The sequence below is a fragment of the Aspergillus candidus genome, assembly GCF_002847045.1.
Source record: "Aspergillus candidus strain CBS 102.13 unplaced genomic scaffold BDW47scaffold_19, whole genome shotgun sequence".
NCBI lineage: Eukaryota > Fungi > Ascomycota > Eurotiomycetes > Eurotiales > Aspergillaceae > Aspergillus > Aspergillus candidus.
Window position 1 is genome coordinate 377,477 of NW_020194024.1, and position 17,518 is coordinate 394,994.

The 17,518-nt window shown below is 50.5% G+C and overlaps 7 protein-coding genes and 1 non-coding gene across 8 annotated transcripts; 6 read left to right on the forward strand and 2 right to left on the reverse strand.

Moving 5' to 3' along the window:
* Positions 1–44: 44 nt before the first annotated feature.
* On the forward strand, positions 45–1,387 carry BDW47DRAFT_131352 (putative O-methyltransferase; the record flags this gene model as incomplete). Its single annotated transcript, XM_024817293.1, has 2 exons — positions 45–273; positions 341–1,387. Exons 1-2 carry the CDS (start codon positions 109–111, stop codon positions 1,385–1,387), a joined length of 1,212 nt encoding a protein of 403 aa, XP_024672577.1. The 5' UTR covers positions 45–108.
* An 804-nt stretch (positions 1,388–2,191) lies between these two features.
* BDW47DRAFT_125397 (uncharacterized protein) lies at positions 2,192–3,658 on the forward strand (the record flags this gene model as incomplete). Its single annotated transcript, XM_024816377.1, has 6 exons — positions 2,192–2,365; positions 2,435–2,570; positions 2,618–3,049; positions 3,135–3,168; positions 3,227–3,584; positions 3,650–3,658. The coding sequence occupies 6 exons, from the start codon at positions 2,192–2,194 to the stop codon at positions 3,656–3,658; spliced, it is 1,143 nt and encodes a 380-aa protein (XP_024672578.1).
* A 1,402-nt stretch (positions 3,659–5,060) lies between these two features.
* BDW47DRAFT_125398 (uncharacterized protein) lies at positions 5,061–5,954 on the forward strand (the record flags this gene model as incomplete). The annotated part of the gene is made up of 3 exons (XM_024816378.1): positions 5,061–5,483; positions 5,552–5,670; positions 5,714–5,954. 3 exons carry the CDS (start codon positions 5,061–5,063, stop codon positions 5,952–5,954), a joined length of 783 nt encoding a protein of 260 aa, XP_024672579.1.
* A 969-nt stretch (positions 5,955–6,923) lies between these two features.
* BDW47DRAFT_131359 (prion-inhibition and propagation-domain-containing protein) lies at positions 6,924–8,721 on the reverse strand (the record flags this gene model as incomplete). Its single annotated transcript, XM_024817294.1, has 1 exon — positions 6,924–8,721. Exon 1 carries the CDS (start codon positions 8,628–8,630, stop codon positions 6,924–6,926), a length of 1,707 nt encoding a protein of 568 aa, XP_024672580.1. The 5' UTR covers positions 8,631–8,721.
* Positions 8,722–8,913: 192 nt separating this feature from the next.
* On the forward strand, positions 8,914–12,789 carry BDW47DRAFT_125400 (ankyrin repeat and protein kinase domain-containing protein; the record flags this gene model as incomplete). The annotated part of the gene is made up of 3 exons (XM_024816379.1): positions 8,914–9,434; positions 9,522–11,442; positions 11,626–12,789. The coding sequence occupies 3 exons, from the start codon at positions 8,914–8,916 to the stop codon at positions 12,787–12,789; spliced, it is 3,606 nt and encodes a 1,201-aa protein (XP_024672581.1).
* Positions 12,790–13,599: 810 nt separating this feature from the next.
* BDW47DRAFT_125401 (DUF4246 domain-containing protein) lies at positions 13,600–15,642 on the forward strand (the record flags this gene model as incomplete). Its single annotated transcript, XM_024816380.1, has 5 exons — positions 13,600–13,665; positions 13,730–13,800; positions 13,851–13,929; positions 13,984–14,940; positions 15,040–15,642. 5 exons carry the CDS (start codon positions 13,600–13,602, stop codon positions 15,640–15,642), a joined length of 1,776 nt encoding a protein of 591 aa, XP_024672582.1.
* Positions 15,643–16,050: 408 nt separating this feature from the next.
* Positions 16,051–16,135, forward strand: BDW47DRAFT_t75. The gene has a single exon. It is a non-coding gene; the product is annotated as a tRNA-Asn (tRNA).
* A 656-nt stretch (positions 16,136–16,791) lies between these two features.
* Positions 16,792–17,138, reverse strand: BDW47DRAFT_24124 (uncharacterized protein). The gene has a single exon (XM_024818549.1). It carries the CDS (start codon positions 17,083–17,085, stop codon positions 16,903–16,905), a length of 183 nt encoding a protein of 60 aa, XP_024672583.1. The 5' UTR covers positions 17,086–17,138; the 3' UTR covers positions 16,792–16,902.
* Between the last annotated feature and the right edge of the window lie 380 nt (positions 17,139–17,518).

Sequence of the window (17,518 nt, forward strand, 5' to 3'; positions counted from 1 at the left end):
ACGCTTACATGTGGCCCGTTTAAAAACATGTTGTGCCCCTCATTGCAGAATGTCTCAGAAACCCATTGGAGAGAGAAGGAAGGAGAAAAGAAGACAGAAACCACAACCATGGCATCCCCGGTATCCGATATCCTCCAATCCATAGCCTTGGCTGGAAAGGCCTACGAGAAGAATGGGTCGGGTTCGAGAGAAGCATTGATCGAATTGGGACGCGCCCTGGTCGGCGAGCTGGAAATCCCCAGCGAGTTTGTTCAGCGGAGCTTCTGGGCAGAGGTAAATTCATAATCGCATCGAAACGATGTTAACCTCTGGGGCGTCCCCATGCTGACAATGATGCTAGCCGGCCATGTCAGCCATTGTCCGTATCGCCGTCAACGTGCAGCTCTTCCAGCATCTGAAAGACGCTGGAGATACCGGACTCGACGCATCAACCCTAGCCAACAAGACCGGAGTGCACGAGCTCCTCCTCCAACGCCTCATGCGACACCTCGTCACAATGCATCTCGTCACCTTCCACGACGGTGCATTCCACGGAACCAAACTAAGCAACGGCCTCGCCGAAGAGCGATACCAACACAGCCTCTCATTCTGCTACGACGTCTCCCGACCCGCCTTCAACAACTTCCCCGAATACTTCCAGAAAACCGGATACCGCCCGCCGGCGCTGGGCGCCCTCGACGGACCCTTCCAAGACACACACGGCACCGACCTCGCCTTTTTCGAATGGCTGGTCTCAACGCCCCCGCATCTCCAGCACTTCGACTCTTTCATGACCGCCTACCGCGCCGGCAAAGCCGAATGGCACGAGCCCGGGTTCTACCCCGTTGCGGAGCGCCTCATCACCGGCTACCACGCCTCCCCGACCACCAGCGACGTCCTCCTCGTCGATGTCGGCGGCGGCCGCGGCCACGACGTCGCTACCTTCACGGCTCACCACTCCTCTCACCCGGGCCGCATCATTCTCCAAGACCGGGAGCCCGTCATCGCGGGTGTGCTCGCCAGCTGCAGCGAAGGAAAATCGCTACCCTTCGAAGCGCAGGCGCACGACTTCTTCACGCCGCAACCGGTGCGCGGCGCGCGCGCCTACTTCCTCCACTCTATTATCCACGACTGGGGCGACGACGAGGGGGTTCGCATCCTGGAAAATCTGGTCCCTGCGTTGGAGCGGGGCTACTCGCGGGTCTTGCTCAATGAGATCGTGCTGAGCGAGGAGAAACCCACGCTGGCGGCGACGAGCATGGACATGATGATGTTAGCGCATTTCGCGGTCCGCGAGCGGACCGAGGCAGAGTGGCGGGGAATTTTGGGGAAGGCTGGGTTGAGGGTAGTTCAGATTTATTCTTATCCGGGGGTTGCGGAGAGTTTGATTGAGGCGGAGTTGGCTTGATCTTTCTTTTTTATGATATGTACGACTGTTTGGGTAGATAATGATTGGGTTTATTCAGTACAGTTGAAGCTTTTATTGAATTCCACCTTCGTGTCAGTTTGAATCGATTTCCAATCTATTGACAGACAGACACCCCTATAGAGAAAGTGTCCCAAGCAAAATTAAGTTCACGACAGTGGATTCAGACGGGCCACAGTGGGTCTTAAAGTTGGGACCAAATAGCATTCCGCCGTTCCCCAAATCGGCCGGTTCCAGACTAGATGCATAGTATATTGGTCGACATGGCCTACTGACCAAGTTACCATCCTGCACTCCATAGTTCGACAAGGGTAGAGTCCATCAGGATTCGAAGCGACTTGTTTCTATCTTCTCAAGCTGAGACTAGTGCCTTAGTGCTTAGAACGTGATTCGCCATTTAGTATTACGATTAGATCATTATGAATAATATGATTACTTTAGTTCGGGTTTGTTCTCATTACTACCTACGATACTATGATTGAGATTCCCTGTTGGTTTATTTCCTTCGGTCTAGTACCTGCCTTGGTCAAATCCAATGCACCACGAAGGAATCAACCAACGCAGGAGAACGGCAGAGACGACGGAGCCGATCGGATGAACACCAGATGTTGGAGTTAAACTTTACATCTTTGATCCTTCGATAGAAATTTCCCGGGGAAGATGATTGCATAAGTATTATTATTCTCTCTAGGTGCTTCTGGATGATGGAGATCTTTCTCCCCCAATTCCCGTCCAGATATCTTTCTATGATTCGGATTAGGGCTAGTCCACTGTCCACTGTCCACAATGGCAGCCCTCAACACCAATGTGGATTTCAGTGAGACCCGTGGACCGGAGGTCAACATTGTCGGGTGGGTGTTTACCGGAGTGGCCATTGTTGCGGTGTTTCTCAGGCTCTATGCTCGTGTGCAGGTTGTGAAGAGGGTGGGATGGGATGATTTTTTTATTGTATTTTCGCTGGTATGTCACCCTCACACACACATAGAGAGAGAGAGAGAGAGAGAGAGAAAGAGAGATTAAGGTATCCAGATCCTCAGTATCGTCGCCACGGCCATGGTCTCCTACTCGGTCACCCTGGGCTTCGGTCGACACACGGCCGCAGTCGTCGCAGAACATGGCATGGCACGAACCGTGACAACCGCCAAATGGCAGATTCTGGCATTTCGTACGAATCCATTCATCAATACTCAAGTCCAAACTAACATGTCACAGCCTTCAACATCGGCTCCTTCAGCTTCCCCAACATCGCCATCTCCATCCTCGTCAGCAACCTCCTGGACCCAAACATCGCCCGCAAACGCTTCCTCTACGGCCTATCCATCGTGCAGGTCCTCTTCGCCCTAATCTCCGTCGTCGTCGTCTTTGTGCAGTGCAATCCGACCCAGAAGCTCTGGAACCCCAACCTCCCCGGTAGCTGCTGGGATCCGGCCGTGTTCGACGACTTCCAGTACTGGGTGAGTGCGTACACGACAGTAACGGACATCATCCTGGCGGCCGTGCCCATCAGCGTGTTCTGGAATTTGCAGATGGCGTACTCGAAGAAGGTGGTTGTCTGCGTCATGATGGGGTTGACGTTGATGTCGGCCGTGGTGACTGTCGTCAAGGCGACGTATTTGCATTTGTTTACGGATAAAGTTGATCCTCGTTAGTTTTTCTATTCCTTCCCCCCTCCATATTTCTATAAGACCCGACAGTATCTAACAAATGCTAATATGATCGTCCGAAACAGTCTATAATCTAGTCTCGTTGGTCCTCTGGGGCCTGTGAGTACCCTTCATCCATATACCACGCATCACCCCTTCTAATCCAGTTCTGTCACAGCATCGAGCAAAACGTCGTCATAGTCGCCGCCTGCGTCCCCGCCTTCCATCCCCTCCTCCGCCGAATCTTCAAAGTAGCCCAATCCACTTCAGCAAACAGCGGCAGCTCGCGCTCGAGATCCACCTTCCCGCTCTCATCCAGCTCACGCCGTTCTAACCCGAAGACGCTCACTTCAGCATCGGACCTGCCTCTCGACGACCGCCGCAAGCCGCGAGGAGACGATACCGATAGTCTGGGAAGTCGCGAGGGGATTTGGCAGACGAGAGAGGTGAGAGTGGAGAGCGATGAGGATGAGAATGATCCAGACACGAGGAGCTTGGAACGGAGGTATCAGAGTACTATTCCGGCGAATTTGAGGGTGAGATAGACTTCCCCCTCCCCACTCCTAGGAGGTGTCTTATGCTAATGTATGCTGTTTTATAGACGCGGTAGCTCGCTGTTTTGTATGTGGTGTATATTATAGGGTACAGGTTGTACCTAGATATTACTTGCTTGTATCGATACCTAATGTGTATATGCTGTGACAATGAGACTCCATACTCCGAAACGTCAACTCTACCTAATCAACCAGGCGAACGGCTAGTGAATAGCTGAAGGTTTCTATCAAGCCACAAAACTGTCACTCTGAAACAATTTCAAACCTAGTGACAGGACAGAACCTCAACCTTCCAAGACATATCGGACAGACTCCGTCTAACAGTGTCATTATAATGAGCAGATGAGCAAAGAGTGAACGGAATTTAATCACTCTCATGGTAAAGTGACTCACAATAGACTTTTAGAAAGGACATAAAATACAGCGTTCTCTGTCCGGTCTGCTCCCTGTGTTTGAGATGTGTCCACTTGTCCAGCATTCTCTATTCAACATTGTCGGGGTAATCAGTCAGTTCAAGCCCTCCCAAACTGCCGTTTGGCTTTTTGGTGAAGTGGCTGAGATTGATTTCTGTCACCGATAGAATAGGTACCCCTGTTCAGTCGAGATCTCAGTTAGTATAGCTATGATAAATGAAGCCAGGCTAACCATCTGTCAGGCATAATGCCCCGACTCTCATCCTTGCCTTCAATATATTCGCCCGGATCCACAGCCATTCGACTCTCAGCCCATCGTTTATCGTGGTCTTCATCTTCCTCGGACAAGTCATATATCTCAATATCACCAGCGATGTCGACCCCGTAGAAAACTTCTACAACTCAAAATTGCGAACCGGAGGGCAGTACCTCTGCTCTTTGCCGGCCCGTACCCTGCCAATCGATCGCCACTGGTACAAAAACTAGGCCCAACTCATGGAAAAACAAAAAAGGTTGGGCATGCCAGCCAATGGACATTCCTTCAGTGCTATCGCTATGGAATCCATACAGTAGACCCCCCTGTTACCGTCATCCTGATAGTGTGCTACTTTGCGTATAAGCGATTCTTGTCTTCCCAAAGCAAGATACAAGCTATCCTGGCTTCATTCGGGAAGACGACCACCGCTGTTATCTTTCTGCAAGACGAGTTCAAAAACCTCGTTGATTATTCCAGGCTGGCCGATCTGGAAGATCCTTTCGGGCTGGCTGACCTGGACGACGCTGCAATCAGCGAAAAGGCCCTGCCTGGAGTAACTAAAGGGAAGGGAAATAGCTCAACGGGATAGTCGACGTTCGGGGGTTACGTTGAGCTGTTATTGACCGGCCGGCCATAGAAGCAATACGGGATAACATGCTTTCATTCCGTTGATCCACCTCCTGCGCTTCGTGAGGGGCTACTCTGTGAAGAAGGGGCCCAGAAAGGTGAGCCAAATCGCAGTCAAAACTCTTATACTGGCTTATATCGTATGAGTAGCACTCGAGAGGGATGGGATCCTCCCCCGTCACGGAATCCGATACCGCGGCAAGAGAAATCCTCCAACTTGACTGGCCTAGTGTGTACGATCTACAGGCGAATATTGATCGCCTCACTAGGGAAATAGCTTTTGATGAAAACGACCAATTAATGGACCTGATGCGGCCCATTGACCTGGCCGACCAAGGATCAGACGAAGTTTATGTGACCGACGAGGAGCGTGATTTTTACAAAAGACGCAGAGCCCTCCTGGATATGTATCGGAGCTCCCGCGCACTTCTGCAAAGATTTGCGGTCCCGGAAAGATGCTATCTTGGGCATGTTGTGTTTGGAAGTGGTTTTTACCGGGCCAGGCGCAGCCGGGAGGATGCCATGCCTTCCATCCGTGACTGGGCCCTCATCCAAATAGCACCGAAGCGGCTGGGCAAAAGAAATGTATGTACTTCCTTAAGACACCTTCTTCTCTCACCATGTTCGTCAGACAGGGACTGACGGCTGTATAGGTCCACACCTACGGGCAAGAATACCCCCCCCTTCGAGACGATGGGGCTCGTCACTTCGCGCAAGCCAGAGGAACTTCAGACCCTCATCAAAAGTGGGCGATCGACTCGGGTGACAGAGGGTATCTATGGTGGGCTTAGGCCGATACGCATCACTAACGAAAGGGGGCCAAATGGGGAGGAGTTCACCCTCGAAACCGAAGAGCACTCGGTCACCCCGTCCGATGGGGGCCCCTTTGCAGAACCAGGGGACTCGGGATCATTGGTCTTCAACTCCGGTGGGGATGTGGTAGGAATTCTCGTGGCTGGGGGGATGCGGGTGAATGTGGCTTACTTCCAACACATCAAGGATGTGTTTGAAGACATCAAGGATGTCACTGGCGCCATGGATATCCGACTGATGTAAACTTCTTCCAGAGCGTTTCTGTTTACGGGGGTATGGATTAAGGTACTAGATGCCTGCATGTTGACGTAGTTCATTCTATCTTTATACTTGGAAAACAAATTGAAACCGGATTTTGTTATGACCAGTAGACAGACACGACTAGAATTGATAACCACCTCGTATTGCAGCTCCTTACTACCGTAGCAAGCAGGAGAATGGACAGATCAGTTCTTAAATAAAGGCCGACCTCTGCTTGGATTGTATAGAATACGAGTACATCTAACCCTATGGGGAAGTGGGGTCGGCAAGCTCCGTCAACAAGATGTCGTATATCAAGCCGAATGGGTTCTGTCAGAGGTGGGGAACTAAATTTAACTAATTATTGAAATCTTTCTAGTCTTTCTTTTTTTGTTATAGATTTTTTATTTATTTAATCTCTTAATATCTTATCATTACTTAGATTATTTAAACTATACTAATAATATAATCTAGAAATATATATTATTATAAGCTTATAATATAAAGATAAAAAAGTAGTAAAATAAATATCTAGATCTTTTCATATAGCATGGTCCAATACTATTTCAACAAGGGAATAGCCCCTAAAAATCAGGTCAGACTACGCAAGCTGGTCGTTTGGCCATACCAGACAGCGAGAGACCGCAAACTATGTGACAATTCTATTTCTCGGTCGAAGCCATCAACACACTGTCCTCATCTACTTTCATGTTGATACGAACCGAAGGATGTACGAAGCTGGCATAACTGGTTCCACTGTAATTCAGAGTCTTCCTGCTATGGCAGACATTGCTTCCTTTGTTGATACCGCTATCGTTGCACATTGTTGCTGATAAACCTCCCCAGATTCTTCAAGATTGCGTTTGCGGGCGTATTGCCTCTGTACTAAATGATTAGGTGCTTAGGCGGCAGGGTTTTCGGAGAAAAAAAAAACTCCCTGTTTGAAGCTTTTACCGGCTTGTCTCTCTAAGATTATACACTGATTTTGGCCAACTTTTCTAGAACTGCCTTCTGTCTATCCAGCCCATTCTCATCGAACGCCCGATCTTCAAAGCAAAGCGCAATAGCATCGCAAAACATGCTACCTGCAAAATGCGTGACAAGCACCTGCAACGATGTGCATGTCTGAAATGACAGCAGTGATGGCACTCGGGCTCCGTTCATGGGGCTCCCATTCGAGTGTCTTCTATCATAATCAGTTGCGGGATAGGTCTCGGCAAGTATCGCCGCCAGCGGCTTCCACAGCGCAAGCTCAAGAAGAACACAGCCTAGTGCGTAAAGATCGAATGCCTTCCGATATGATTTCCGATGAGCTCCCCGCGCCCTTGGGTGTCGATATTGGTCCGCTCCAAGAGAACCACCGGGGAGTTGAGTTATGGCTAAACCATCCATAGAGTCGGGTCTGGCATATTCGAATCCGACGAGATGAGCTTTCTCTGGAAGGATTTCTTCGTTCTGAGCGAAGAATGCGATGATATTTTCAGATCGAATTCCTTTGTGTAACCAGCCCGCGGTGTGAAGTTGGAGCACCGTCTCTGCCATATCTTTTCCGATCTTCACGCGGTGGCTTAACGGGGCGATTGCAGAACTTTGGATCACGGAGTACAGGAGTTCGTAACGAAAGGAGCCCTTGAGTTGCTCAGTTGGAACGGGATATCTATACACAAAACCGAACAGCGATCTTTCACGCCATGGTAATAGCCCCTGCCATGGGAGAGTATGGAATGACGGATCATCCATTTTACTCAAGAGCAGCGCTAGTCGGCGGACATATTTGGCGAGCTGATCCCATCCTGGATTTTCGGTGAATTTCCACTCCACGATGACGTTCTGTCCGTTGTATACCGCGGGCTCGATACCCGCGTATTTCAAGGACTGCGTCGAGTCCTCGGGAGTCAGACGTCGGGGGCGAAGCTCCAGGAGTTGCAGAGCACCTCGCGGCTCGGACTTTTGCTCTGAGCCCCTGGGCGGCGCTAGCAACAAACGGATCTGTCGCAAAGATGCGGCTGCAGCGAGAGCCTGGTTCGAGTCTGAGATTGAAGGATTCAAGAGCGCATTGATGGTATTCACTTCGTTCGGGTTGTTACAGTGTGTGATAAGATCTCTGAGCAACGACTCTGACGCGGCATTGAGTCTCTCGCGATCAACTGAATCCAAAAGGTAATCCAGTCGGTCGTTCAACTCTGCGATGTCGGTGACCACACGGTCTGTCTTGTCTTTCCCCGTACTAGCCCAACGAAGACGTCGAAGAGGACTGTTCTGGCTTTGGATGGCCCTCGCTCGAAGGCTACCTGACTCTGCTGCTGTGAGATGACGCAGAAATCTGGTCAAGCTAGAGGAAGTCTCGGCAGCCTTTTCGTCAAACTTTGTGGCGGTTAAAACCTCATCGTCAATGTCGAGATTATACTTAGATTTGAGCTTTTCAGCTGAGGTCAACAACTCCTGTTGCTCTTCTAACAGAGACCTGGCAACCTCCCAGTTGACTCTGTTCGAAGGGGAATTGGATTCAATTCCGGATCTTTTGCCCCATTGTATGAGGCGATAATATTCCCATTGCAGCCGCGACACGATCTGGTCGCCATCTTTACCGACGTTGTTTGCAAGACAGATAAGCCTATATGTGCTGATGCATGTTTCAAATACCTGTGCAACGCCGACAACTGTTCCAAGCACCTCCATGATCGCGTCACGCAAGAAATGGACCGATTATAATCAGGCTGGGACTCCTCGAGGAAACGAGATTGAGCGATTGAGCGCTAAGCGCCACGTCATGTCCTAAGAATCGCGGGGCTGAAGCCCTCATACCCCGCTTGATAATCGATAGCCTTGTCTGTCGAGATTCGTATTTCATTCTGGCTAGACACCCAAGAGTCGTTGTTAACATTTCTATGTCCGCTCGATAGCCGGGCCAGCTGGTAGAGAGACCCGATGTACCATGTCCCAATCCTTTCCACTAAGACCCATGGGACTATTGCAAGGGGTCTTTGGGAGACGAGCACCCCCACCGAGCCCGTCTGCTGTCGGTTCGAAAGACGAGTCTGATGTAGAGGAGTTGTTGGCTCGCTTGTGTCGGCCAGCATCCGCGACCAACTCTGCTGTATCTCGCAGTGTGAGTGTCCAACGATGCAACGAGATCAGCGACATTCTCCTCAAGAAAGGCAAAACCAGCGGCGATGAGCGACTACTCGCATGGAGCGAGCGACCGCGAATATATATTGTTCTACGGAACATTCAGCGGTTGGATCTGCTGGACTATTTCGTGAAGGCCGAGTTGACGGACTTCCATATTCCGTTTAACGAGGACACTCTGCCAGTTTTCCTGCGAGAGACTGGCCTCCGAGAATCATTCCTGCAGTTTCAACCATACGTGCTTTCCTCGGGGGCAAAGGGTTTGGATAACCGTGGTGAACCGCACCTGAGCTTTGCGGGGAATGCGCAGAAGTACTTTTACTACAAGGGATCGCTGGGTCGGGGTGGATATGGGTGAGTTCCCCAAGAGTCGCTTTTGTGGTTTTTGTGTCGACTTGCGCCTGACATCAATTGATCGCCTTTTCGTTGCTTTCGAACCAGAGAAGTCGACGCCGTCACTAGCCGATTGAGTCTCCAATCATATGCGCGAAAACGCGTCCTGCGCGGAAGAGATACCCAGACCAACAAGCTAAGACAAGCGTCTCTAATCCGGGAGTTATCGTATCTCAAAGCCCTGTCTCATACTCACCTTGTTCGATATGTTTCGTCATACACCGACGAGAAGTATATTGCATTCTTGATGCAGCCCATGGCCGACTATGATCTGGAGACATTGTTGAAGAACTTAGGCCGCGCGGGAACGGGTGCTGAATGTTTGCGACCATTCTTCGGTTGCCTATCAGGAGCGATTCAGTACTTGCACGAGAACAAGATCCGCCATCGGGATCTCAAGTCGCGGAATATCCTCGTCAAGGACGGTCAAGTCTTTGTGGCTGATTTCGGAACCGCTTATAGTTGGAAGGGCTCGAGACAGAGCATCACCAATCATCGCAATGTCCCATTTACGGCCGAGTACATGGCGCCGGAGATCGCGCTGCACCAGAGCCGCAGTACCGCCAGCGATATGTGGTCATTGGGCGTGGTGTTCCTAGAAATGTCTACCGTGCTGTTGGGCAGCACCGTTCGGAGGCTGAAATCTCTGCTGCGTGACTTTTCAAATCCCCGTCAAGCCGAGCCGTACCTGTGTTTTAATCTTCCAGTGATCGATACATGGATTGAGGAGCTTACCCGCTGCGCAGCAGTGCGAGATGAAAGCACCGAGCCACTATCCTGGGTCCGAGATCTGCTGCAAGAGAGACCAAATAAGCGCCCGAAAGCCAGAGACCTTATGAAGCAGATTCTGGAATCGCCCTCTTTTCACGCATTCTGTTGTGTTGACTGCTGGCCAGATTACGAGCAACGTTCCTTTCTTTATACCCAGCAACCTCAAGACAACAATGCTTCTGCCCCGGGGAACTCGGCGGACGTGCAAGCTCAGCTCACTGCGTTACTGGATCCCCCAGTCGACAGAACCCGCGAACAGGAGAAAAACCAGACCATCGAGTACTGGCTGGACACTGTTGCTGACGACGACATGAATTTGACCTCCATGGGCGTTAATGGCACAGCAGAGTCTTCGGATATAGAGGTTCCTATCCGAATAGTGGAGGACAACTCGACGTATTACTCTGCAGAGAGCTCTGACGAGGAAAGAATGGTGCAGCTTGATGGGCTATCTATCACCGGCAGTTACCAGTCGTTGAATGACACCATCGAGTCGCATAGCGAACAGGCCGATGGTGAGTTAGAGAAGACAACTATTCCGTTGGAAGACAACACAGAACCCCTTGAGAGCCTCACCGTCCAAGGTGAAGCGCACAAACGTGAAGCGGAGATTGGCGCGGCATACGTCGATGATTTTCAATCACGGAACATATGGCCACCTGCAGAAGCTGAGTTCAATGTTTGGGCGGATGATGGCCGGACTGGCACAACGACCCGAGAACCGGAGTTTCCAGCGAACATGCTACCATCTTCCAACACTATTTGGGGATGCGCTGAGTCGTTTGACTTGCCTCCGCCCCTTCCGTTGACAGAGAGATCGATTAGCACCCCCTACTACCAAGAACAGAGGGGATTTGATTCATCGATGTTCAATCCAGACGAAGAGTCTGTGGTATCTTTGTCACCTAAGCAGGAAATGACAACAACACCAATCGAAGACAGATTCTTGACGGCACAATCGACAGAGATAATCAAGCTTCCACCGTTGACTTCCACTGGTACTCAAGGCAAATCTGAGACTGCTTCGGTGACTACCTGGTGTGAATACGACGCAACGGTGGCATGGTCGAGGGAGACCAAGGCATATGAAGAACAGCCAGCATATGAAAGCACTGATGACGCTCTGGACGAGCAGGTGCAGATGACCGATAATGAGGGGTCTTCTTTGAACCATAAAAATGATGCAAGCATCGAAAGGGTACAGGGAAATGCATTGCAAAGAGCACCAAAATCCGAGCCGGACCTCCTTCGAAGACCTAGACCTGAAAATAAACGGACCAATAGACCCTCAGGAGAGATGTTGCACATATCACCACCAGTAGAAAAGAAAAATCAATCCAGGGAACAGGTTGATGAAAGTGCGACACTAAGAATACTGCAGAGCGACACGACAGCATCCAAACCCGAAACAGAAGATCAAGCATCATCCGCCAAGGAGCAGTCGGCCAAAGCCCGCTTTAAAAAAGGCTCGATGTCTCTCCACAAACAGGCACTCCTAACAAGTGCAAAACAGACGACCACGAAGAAAGACTCATTGATATCTGTCTTCAGTCCGGAGGTGTATATGAGCACGACCTGGGAGGCCGCTTCGACACAGGACACCAGAATTGTCCCAATCAACCGCAGAAAGCGGTGGTGGAAATGGATAGATCGAGACCAACATATTCTCGAGGGCTTTTGTACCGAAGGGACCGTGCAAGCTGTGCGAACCCTGCTAAAGGACGGGTGCAATCCAGGGACTGAGTCCAAACCGCGACCAACGCCTCTACTCCGAGCCATCCAGGGTGGTACATATCAGCACTACAAGTGCGTCCAAGCGCTGATGAATCACGACGTCAACTTGAATGTCGCTGAGCGAAGGACTGGACGCACTGCCTTGCAGATCGCAATCGAACAACCCTTTTTCGCCGGCCATACGAGTCTCGTCCGAGATCTGATCGACGGGGGAGCTGACACAAACAAGTCTGACTATACTGGCAAACGACCGATTTTGAGTGTTTTCGACATCCAAGGGAATAATGCCCTCAAGAAGCACCAACTGGATGCGCTAGCATGCCTTCTCGTCGGAGGAGGAGGAGGGAAAGAGACCAATGTCAATGTCTACGCACCGCATGGGCACGACAGTCCGTTACACCTTGCCATACGACGAGGGAGCCCCATGGCCGTTGGTCTGTTGCTTTTCCGGGGCGCATTCGTCAACGCTAAAAACCAAGCTGGTGCCACGCCCCTCCTCCTGGCCGCGGCTCAATGGGCTGGACCCTTAGTCGCGGATCAGAAAACCATTCTGGACCTCCTTCTTCAGAATCCAGATATCAACTTGAATGAGACTGCCGGCGTACAGCGTCGAACAGCGCTCCATCAAGCAGTTTTTCGCGCCTCTACGACAGCCGTAGAAATGCTTCTTGAAAAAGGTGCTGATATTTCGATCCAGGACTCCGAGGGTAAAACAGGGCGACAATTGGCGTCAACGCTGGACGAGACCAAATGGAAAGATGAAAGGGCCGAGATTATTCGGCTTTTGGATGAAAAGGAAACCAAGACATAGAACGATGTACCATAGTAGGATGGCATTCAGTGCGGTTCGATGCGGATTCAGGGCGGGTAGGAACCGTCTTGTTAGGGTTCGGTGGGGGTTCTATGGTGAAACCCCGCAAAATCTGTTTGAACCTAGAATATATAGCTGAATTCTACCAAGAAAGGCTAGCCAGGGCTCGAGCTCCAGGCCTCTGTAAGAGACGCTGTGTTCGGGGCGACACTTTATTTGTGTAGAAGGACCAAGTGACTGTCGCATTTACGGACGAAGCTCAAACATATCATAGTATCCAATTGAGTTCAGACTCTATAAGTGTTCAGCAGACAAACACGACTAGAATTGACAATCACCTCGTATTGCAACTCCTTACTACCGTAGCAAGTAGGAGAATGGACAAATCAGTTCTTTCATAAAAGCCGACCTCTGCTTGGATTGTATAGAATACGAGTATATCTAACCCTATGGGGAAGTGGGGTCGGCAAGCTCCGTCAACAAGATGTCGTATATCAAGCCGAATGGGTTCTGTCAGAGGTGGGGAACCCACACGAGCTACTCTTCCACACGCATACCTATCAGGCCAAGACCGCCTGTTGATCCACGGTTGTTGACTAGATTTGATTTCTTGCCTGGACGTCCTGCCTACTGCCTAGCGATCCTTATACGAGCCGCGAGAGAAGAAGAAGAAGTTAGCGGCGGGTGCCTTAACCGTTGCCTGATTTGTTCTGTTCTCTTGAAGGTACTTATAAAGTGAACGACGACTCTACTTTTTTCAACGCAAAATAATCTACGGTCGACTATCTACACTAGAGAACAGTCTGCGACATGGGTTCCAACAATGACGCGCCCATCCTACGAGGATACTCCCATTCCTTAAACCACGGGGAAACCGTATGTCGCATCGTGTCTCCTCCCCCTCCACCTCCATCGGTTCATCCAAGTTGACATCTAGAAGAACACCCATTATGACTCCCCGAAACTGTTCCCCAATGCATTAGATTCGCGCGACCATGATGCGGACGCCTCGTGAGTGTATCTGAGACCGGTCTTATCAGAATGAAGAATAACAGTCGCAGCCGGATCTACGTCCAGCGAGAACTCAACATGATGGATGTCATGAACCACATTTCGGAGAAACCTATGTGGTATCACAAGGTATCCCTCCTTACAGCCCAGACCCTCGAAGTCTCGACCTTCTGACCAAGAAAGGTATACGACGAAAAAATCACCTCCAAATGGCGCGACGAAATCGCCAAATCCAACCTAGACGTCACCCCCAAAATGCTCGACTGGATCGTGCAAGAAATGCAATGGAAAGCCAACGTCTACAAAGAGAAAAAACTCCTCCAAGTCTTCGACATGGGCGTCGTGCGCTCCGACACCGCCATCCCAGAAGACCTCCAGCAAGCACTGCGCGACGCAGTCGCCCCGCTGGAGAACATCCCCGAAGAGCAAAAGGACTACCACCCAGGCTCAGACAACAAGGTCGTCGACCTCGTTCACCCATCGCTCTACCCCCTCGTCTACGGGCGCACGCGCATCCTCCCAGACTGCACGCTGTCACTAGCCGACTGCCTCGACAGCGCCGGAAAAGGCGAAGTCATCCCCACGCCGACCCTCGACCCCGCCCTCTGGCCATTCGCATCAGAAATCGGTAACGCCTTCAGCACCAAGTTCCAGTGGCTGCCGTGCGAAGTCCGCTTCACACCCGACAGCGACAGCGAATGCCGCATAACGTCCTACATCAACAACCTCGCCCCCTTCAAGCACCGCGCGCTCTACAGCGCCATCGAGGGCGTCCTCGCGCGCGCCATCCCCCTCTGGGACCAGAGTCTGACCGCCGTTCACGGGTATCGGCGCGACAGAATCCCCTACAGGGAGGTGGAGTACGTGGCGCGCGACACGCCGGAGCCGGTAGCCAAGGACGAGGAAGAGGAGGACAGCGATGAGTTCGGTGATCGCTGGTGCGAGTGGTCGCATTCGAGGCCTATCAAGCTGCCTGAGCCGGAGGGGGACTTCCGTCCGCCTGTGCCGTTTGAGAGTGTCTCTCTTCGGGAGAAGTTCCGCGAGGAGGGGTTGCAGGTTATTGTCAAGTTGGCGAATATTGAGCTTGGGCCGGAGAAGCCGGAGTATGGTGGGGGGTCGTGGCATATTGAGGGGCAGTTGGTGAGTTTCCCCTCCTCTCTCTCTCTCTCAAGAAAGCAAGAAAGAAATAGAGAAAAAAAAATAAAAAATAGAGAAAGCAAGAGAATACTGACAATCCAGAACGAACGCATCTGCGCAACAGCCATCTACTACTACGACAGCTCCAACATCACCGAAAGCCGGCTCTCCTTCCGCCAACGTGCCGCCCAACTCGACAGCGTCAACTACGAACAAAGCCACCACGAGTTCATCCAAGCGGTATACGGCTTCGGACCCGAAGTATCCGGCGACTACGGGGGAGAGAACCTCACTCAAGACCTCGGCAGCGTGCTCTGCCCAGCCGGCCGGCTCTTAACCTTCCCCAACACGGTGCAGCACCGGGTGGCGCCGTTCGAGCTGGCGGACCGGTCGCGGCGCGGGCATCGCAAGATCCTCGCGCTGTTCCTGGTCGATCCGCTGCGGCGGGTGATTTCGACGGCGAATGTGCCGCCGCAGCAGGTGGAGTGGGCGCGGGAGCGGGCGGCCTTGGTGAGGGGCGTGTTGCCGAGTTTGCCGGTTGAGTTGAGGGAGATGGTTATGGGGGGGTTGGTTGATGAGAGGGGGTGTATGAGTGGGGAGCGGGCGAGGGCGTATCGGTTGGAGTTGATGGCGGAGAGGGGGGCGAAGGGGAAGGAGCAGAATCGGGAGTATGAGAGGGGGAATTTTAGCTTGTGCGAGCATTGACCATTACTATATTAGTGAGGGTTTACTGGATTTATAGTTGATATGTTGAATTGCGATGGCCTGAAGTGTTTTGTTCCGTATAGAGAATATACCGGACAGGATATCAGGATATACAATTGATATCTATAAACAACCGATTGATAGAATAATTAACCAGATGGAATACACCACCTCAAGAATACCACTCAAAATACCACTCAGAATACCACTGAGAATACCACTCAGGTATACTACCCACATTATACAACATTACACAACCTCGTCCTACTAGTCCTAGAAAAATCTGTCGAATGTCTCAGTCTGTTTGTGGTTTCATATAATTAGAGGGGCAACACACTAGGCAGTGGCGAATACAGAATATGTCAAGAGGTACATGTAGGGTAATATCAAACGCCATAATAACAGCTCGTCTGGGTGGCGCAACTGGTTAGCGCGTTCGACTGTTAAACAACGGTTTATCGAGAGGTTGTGAGTTCGAGCCTCACCCTGGACGTTCTTTTTTTCTTCTTTCTTTTTCTTCTTTCTTTTTCTTCTTTCTTTTTCTTCTTTCTTTTTCTTCTTTCTTTTTCTTTTTGCTCTTTCTTAACTAAGTAGTGTATTACCTACCCTCTGATCTTTGTTTACTTGAATTGAAATTAGCGTTTTCATTATGATGACGCTCTACACAACCATCTACGAATGAAGTAGAAAGTCGTAAGTAGGGTACCCCTCCGAGCAGTCGAGGACTGAGCCCGCATACACTCGGCGGCAACCATCCTTGCTGCCTTGCCTCGGACGGGATATTCTCGGTACCTACATGGTACCTCGTACCTACCGAGCAGACACGTCAGATGGGTCGACGCGCGGATGGCTTGGATCTGATATGTTTCCTGTAGGTTATTATCCGAGGTGGTACTATGCGTATTATATTATATGATACCGATGATATTGATGGTATTAGATGATATTGGACGGAGGATTATGGAGGGGACTATTTTTAGATGTGCGCCTTGTCTGGGTTGGGAGTGTTTGTTTCGATTATTTATATCATTATGATATTGATTATCAAGGTCAGAAAACGAGAGAATTAAATAAATGAAAAGGAAAGTCAAAAACCGGCCTCCGAACAGGTAGGCTGTCGGATGTGAACACGCATCTCCTGAAGGGACCCACGATTCCGGGAGGACAGGGTATTATCCCTGTTGTATTATAGGTATAGTTCCGTACAGATGATGAATAATGGAGACCACCGTCCATAAGGAATCGAAGACACAGCCATGATCAGATAGAGTACAGCCTCGGGGTTGAGCTGGCACCACAGCCTTGTTGAAAAACCAGGAAGAAAAATGAGAAGAAAAGAGAGATGAGAGTCAGGGGACCCACTGGAGGATTGGGGAGGAACCAGTCAGGAGGAGAAGGATGCAACCTTGTCTGTAAGAATAGATGGAAGGAAAATTCAACCATGGAAAATACAACTAAAAAAAATAAGTAAGAAGTGGCAGTAAAACAGAGTAAAGTTAATAGAGAAAATAGAGGAAAAAAAAAGAAAAAAAAAAGAGAAAACAGAAAGATGGAATGGGAGGATAAAAAACAAGTCCATGAGAGTTATGAAGCATAATTCCGCCAAGATCGGACACCAGACACTTTCTATACATCTTTCTCTTTTTCTCCTTCTTCTATTCTCTCTTCTCTCTTGATTCTCTGGGCGATTACTATCCTGATGATGAGAGACTCGGATCTACTCAGGACTCCAGACTTGACCTCAATCTCAATCCTCTAAATCGATCGTATCACTAGCCATGGTCTGAATCTCGTGGCATCCACCACCTCCACTCCATCTCCTGAGGTTCCAGTTCAGTCTCCACCAGGGGATTCACCACTCGCTTTACTTACTCGA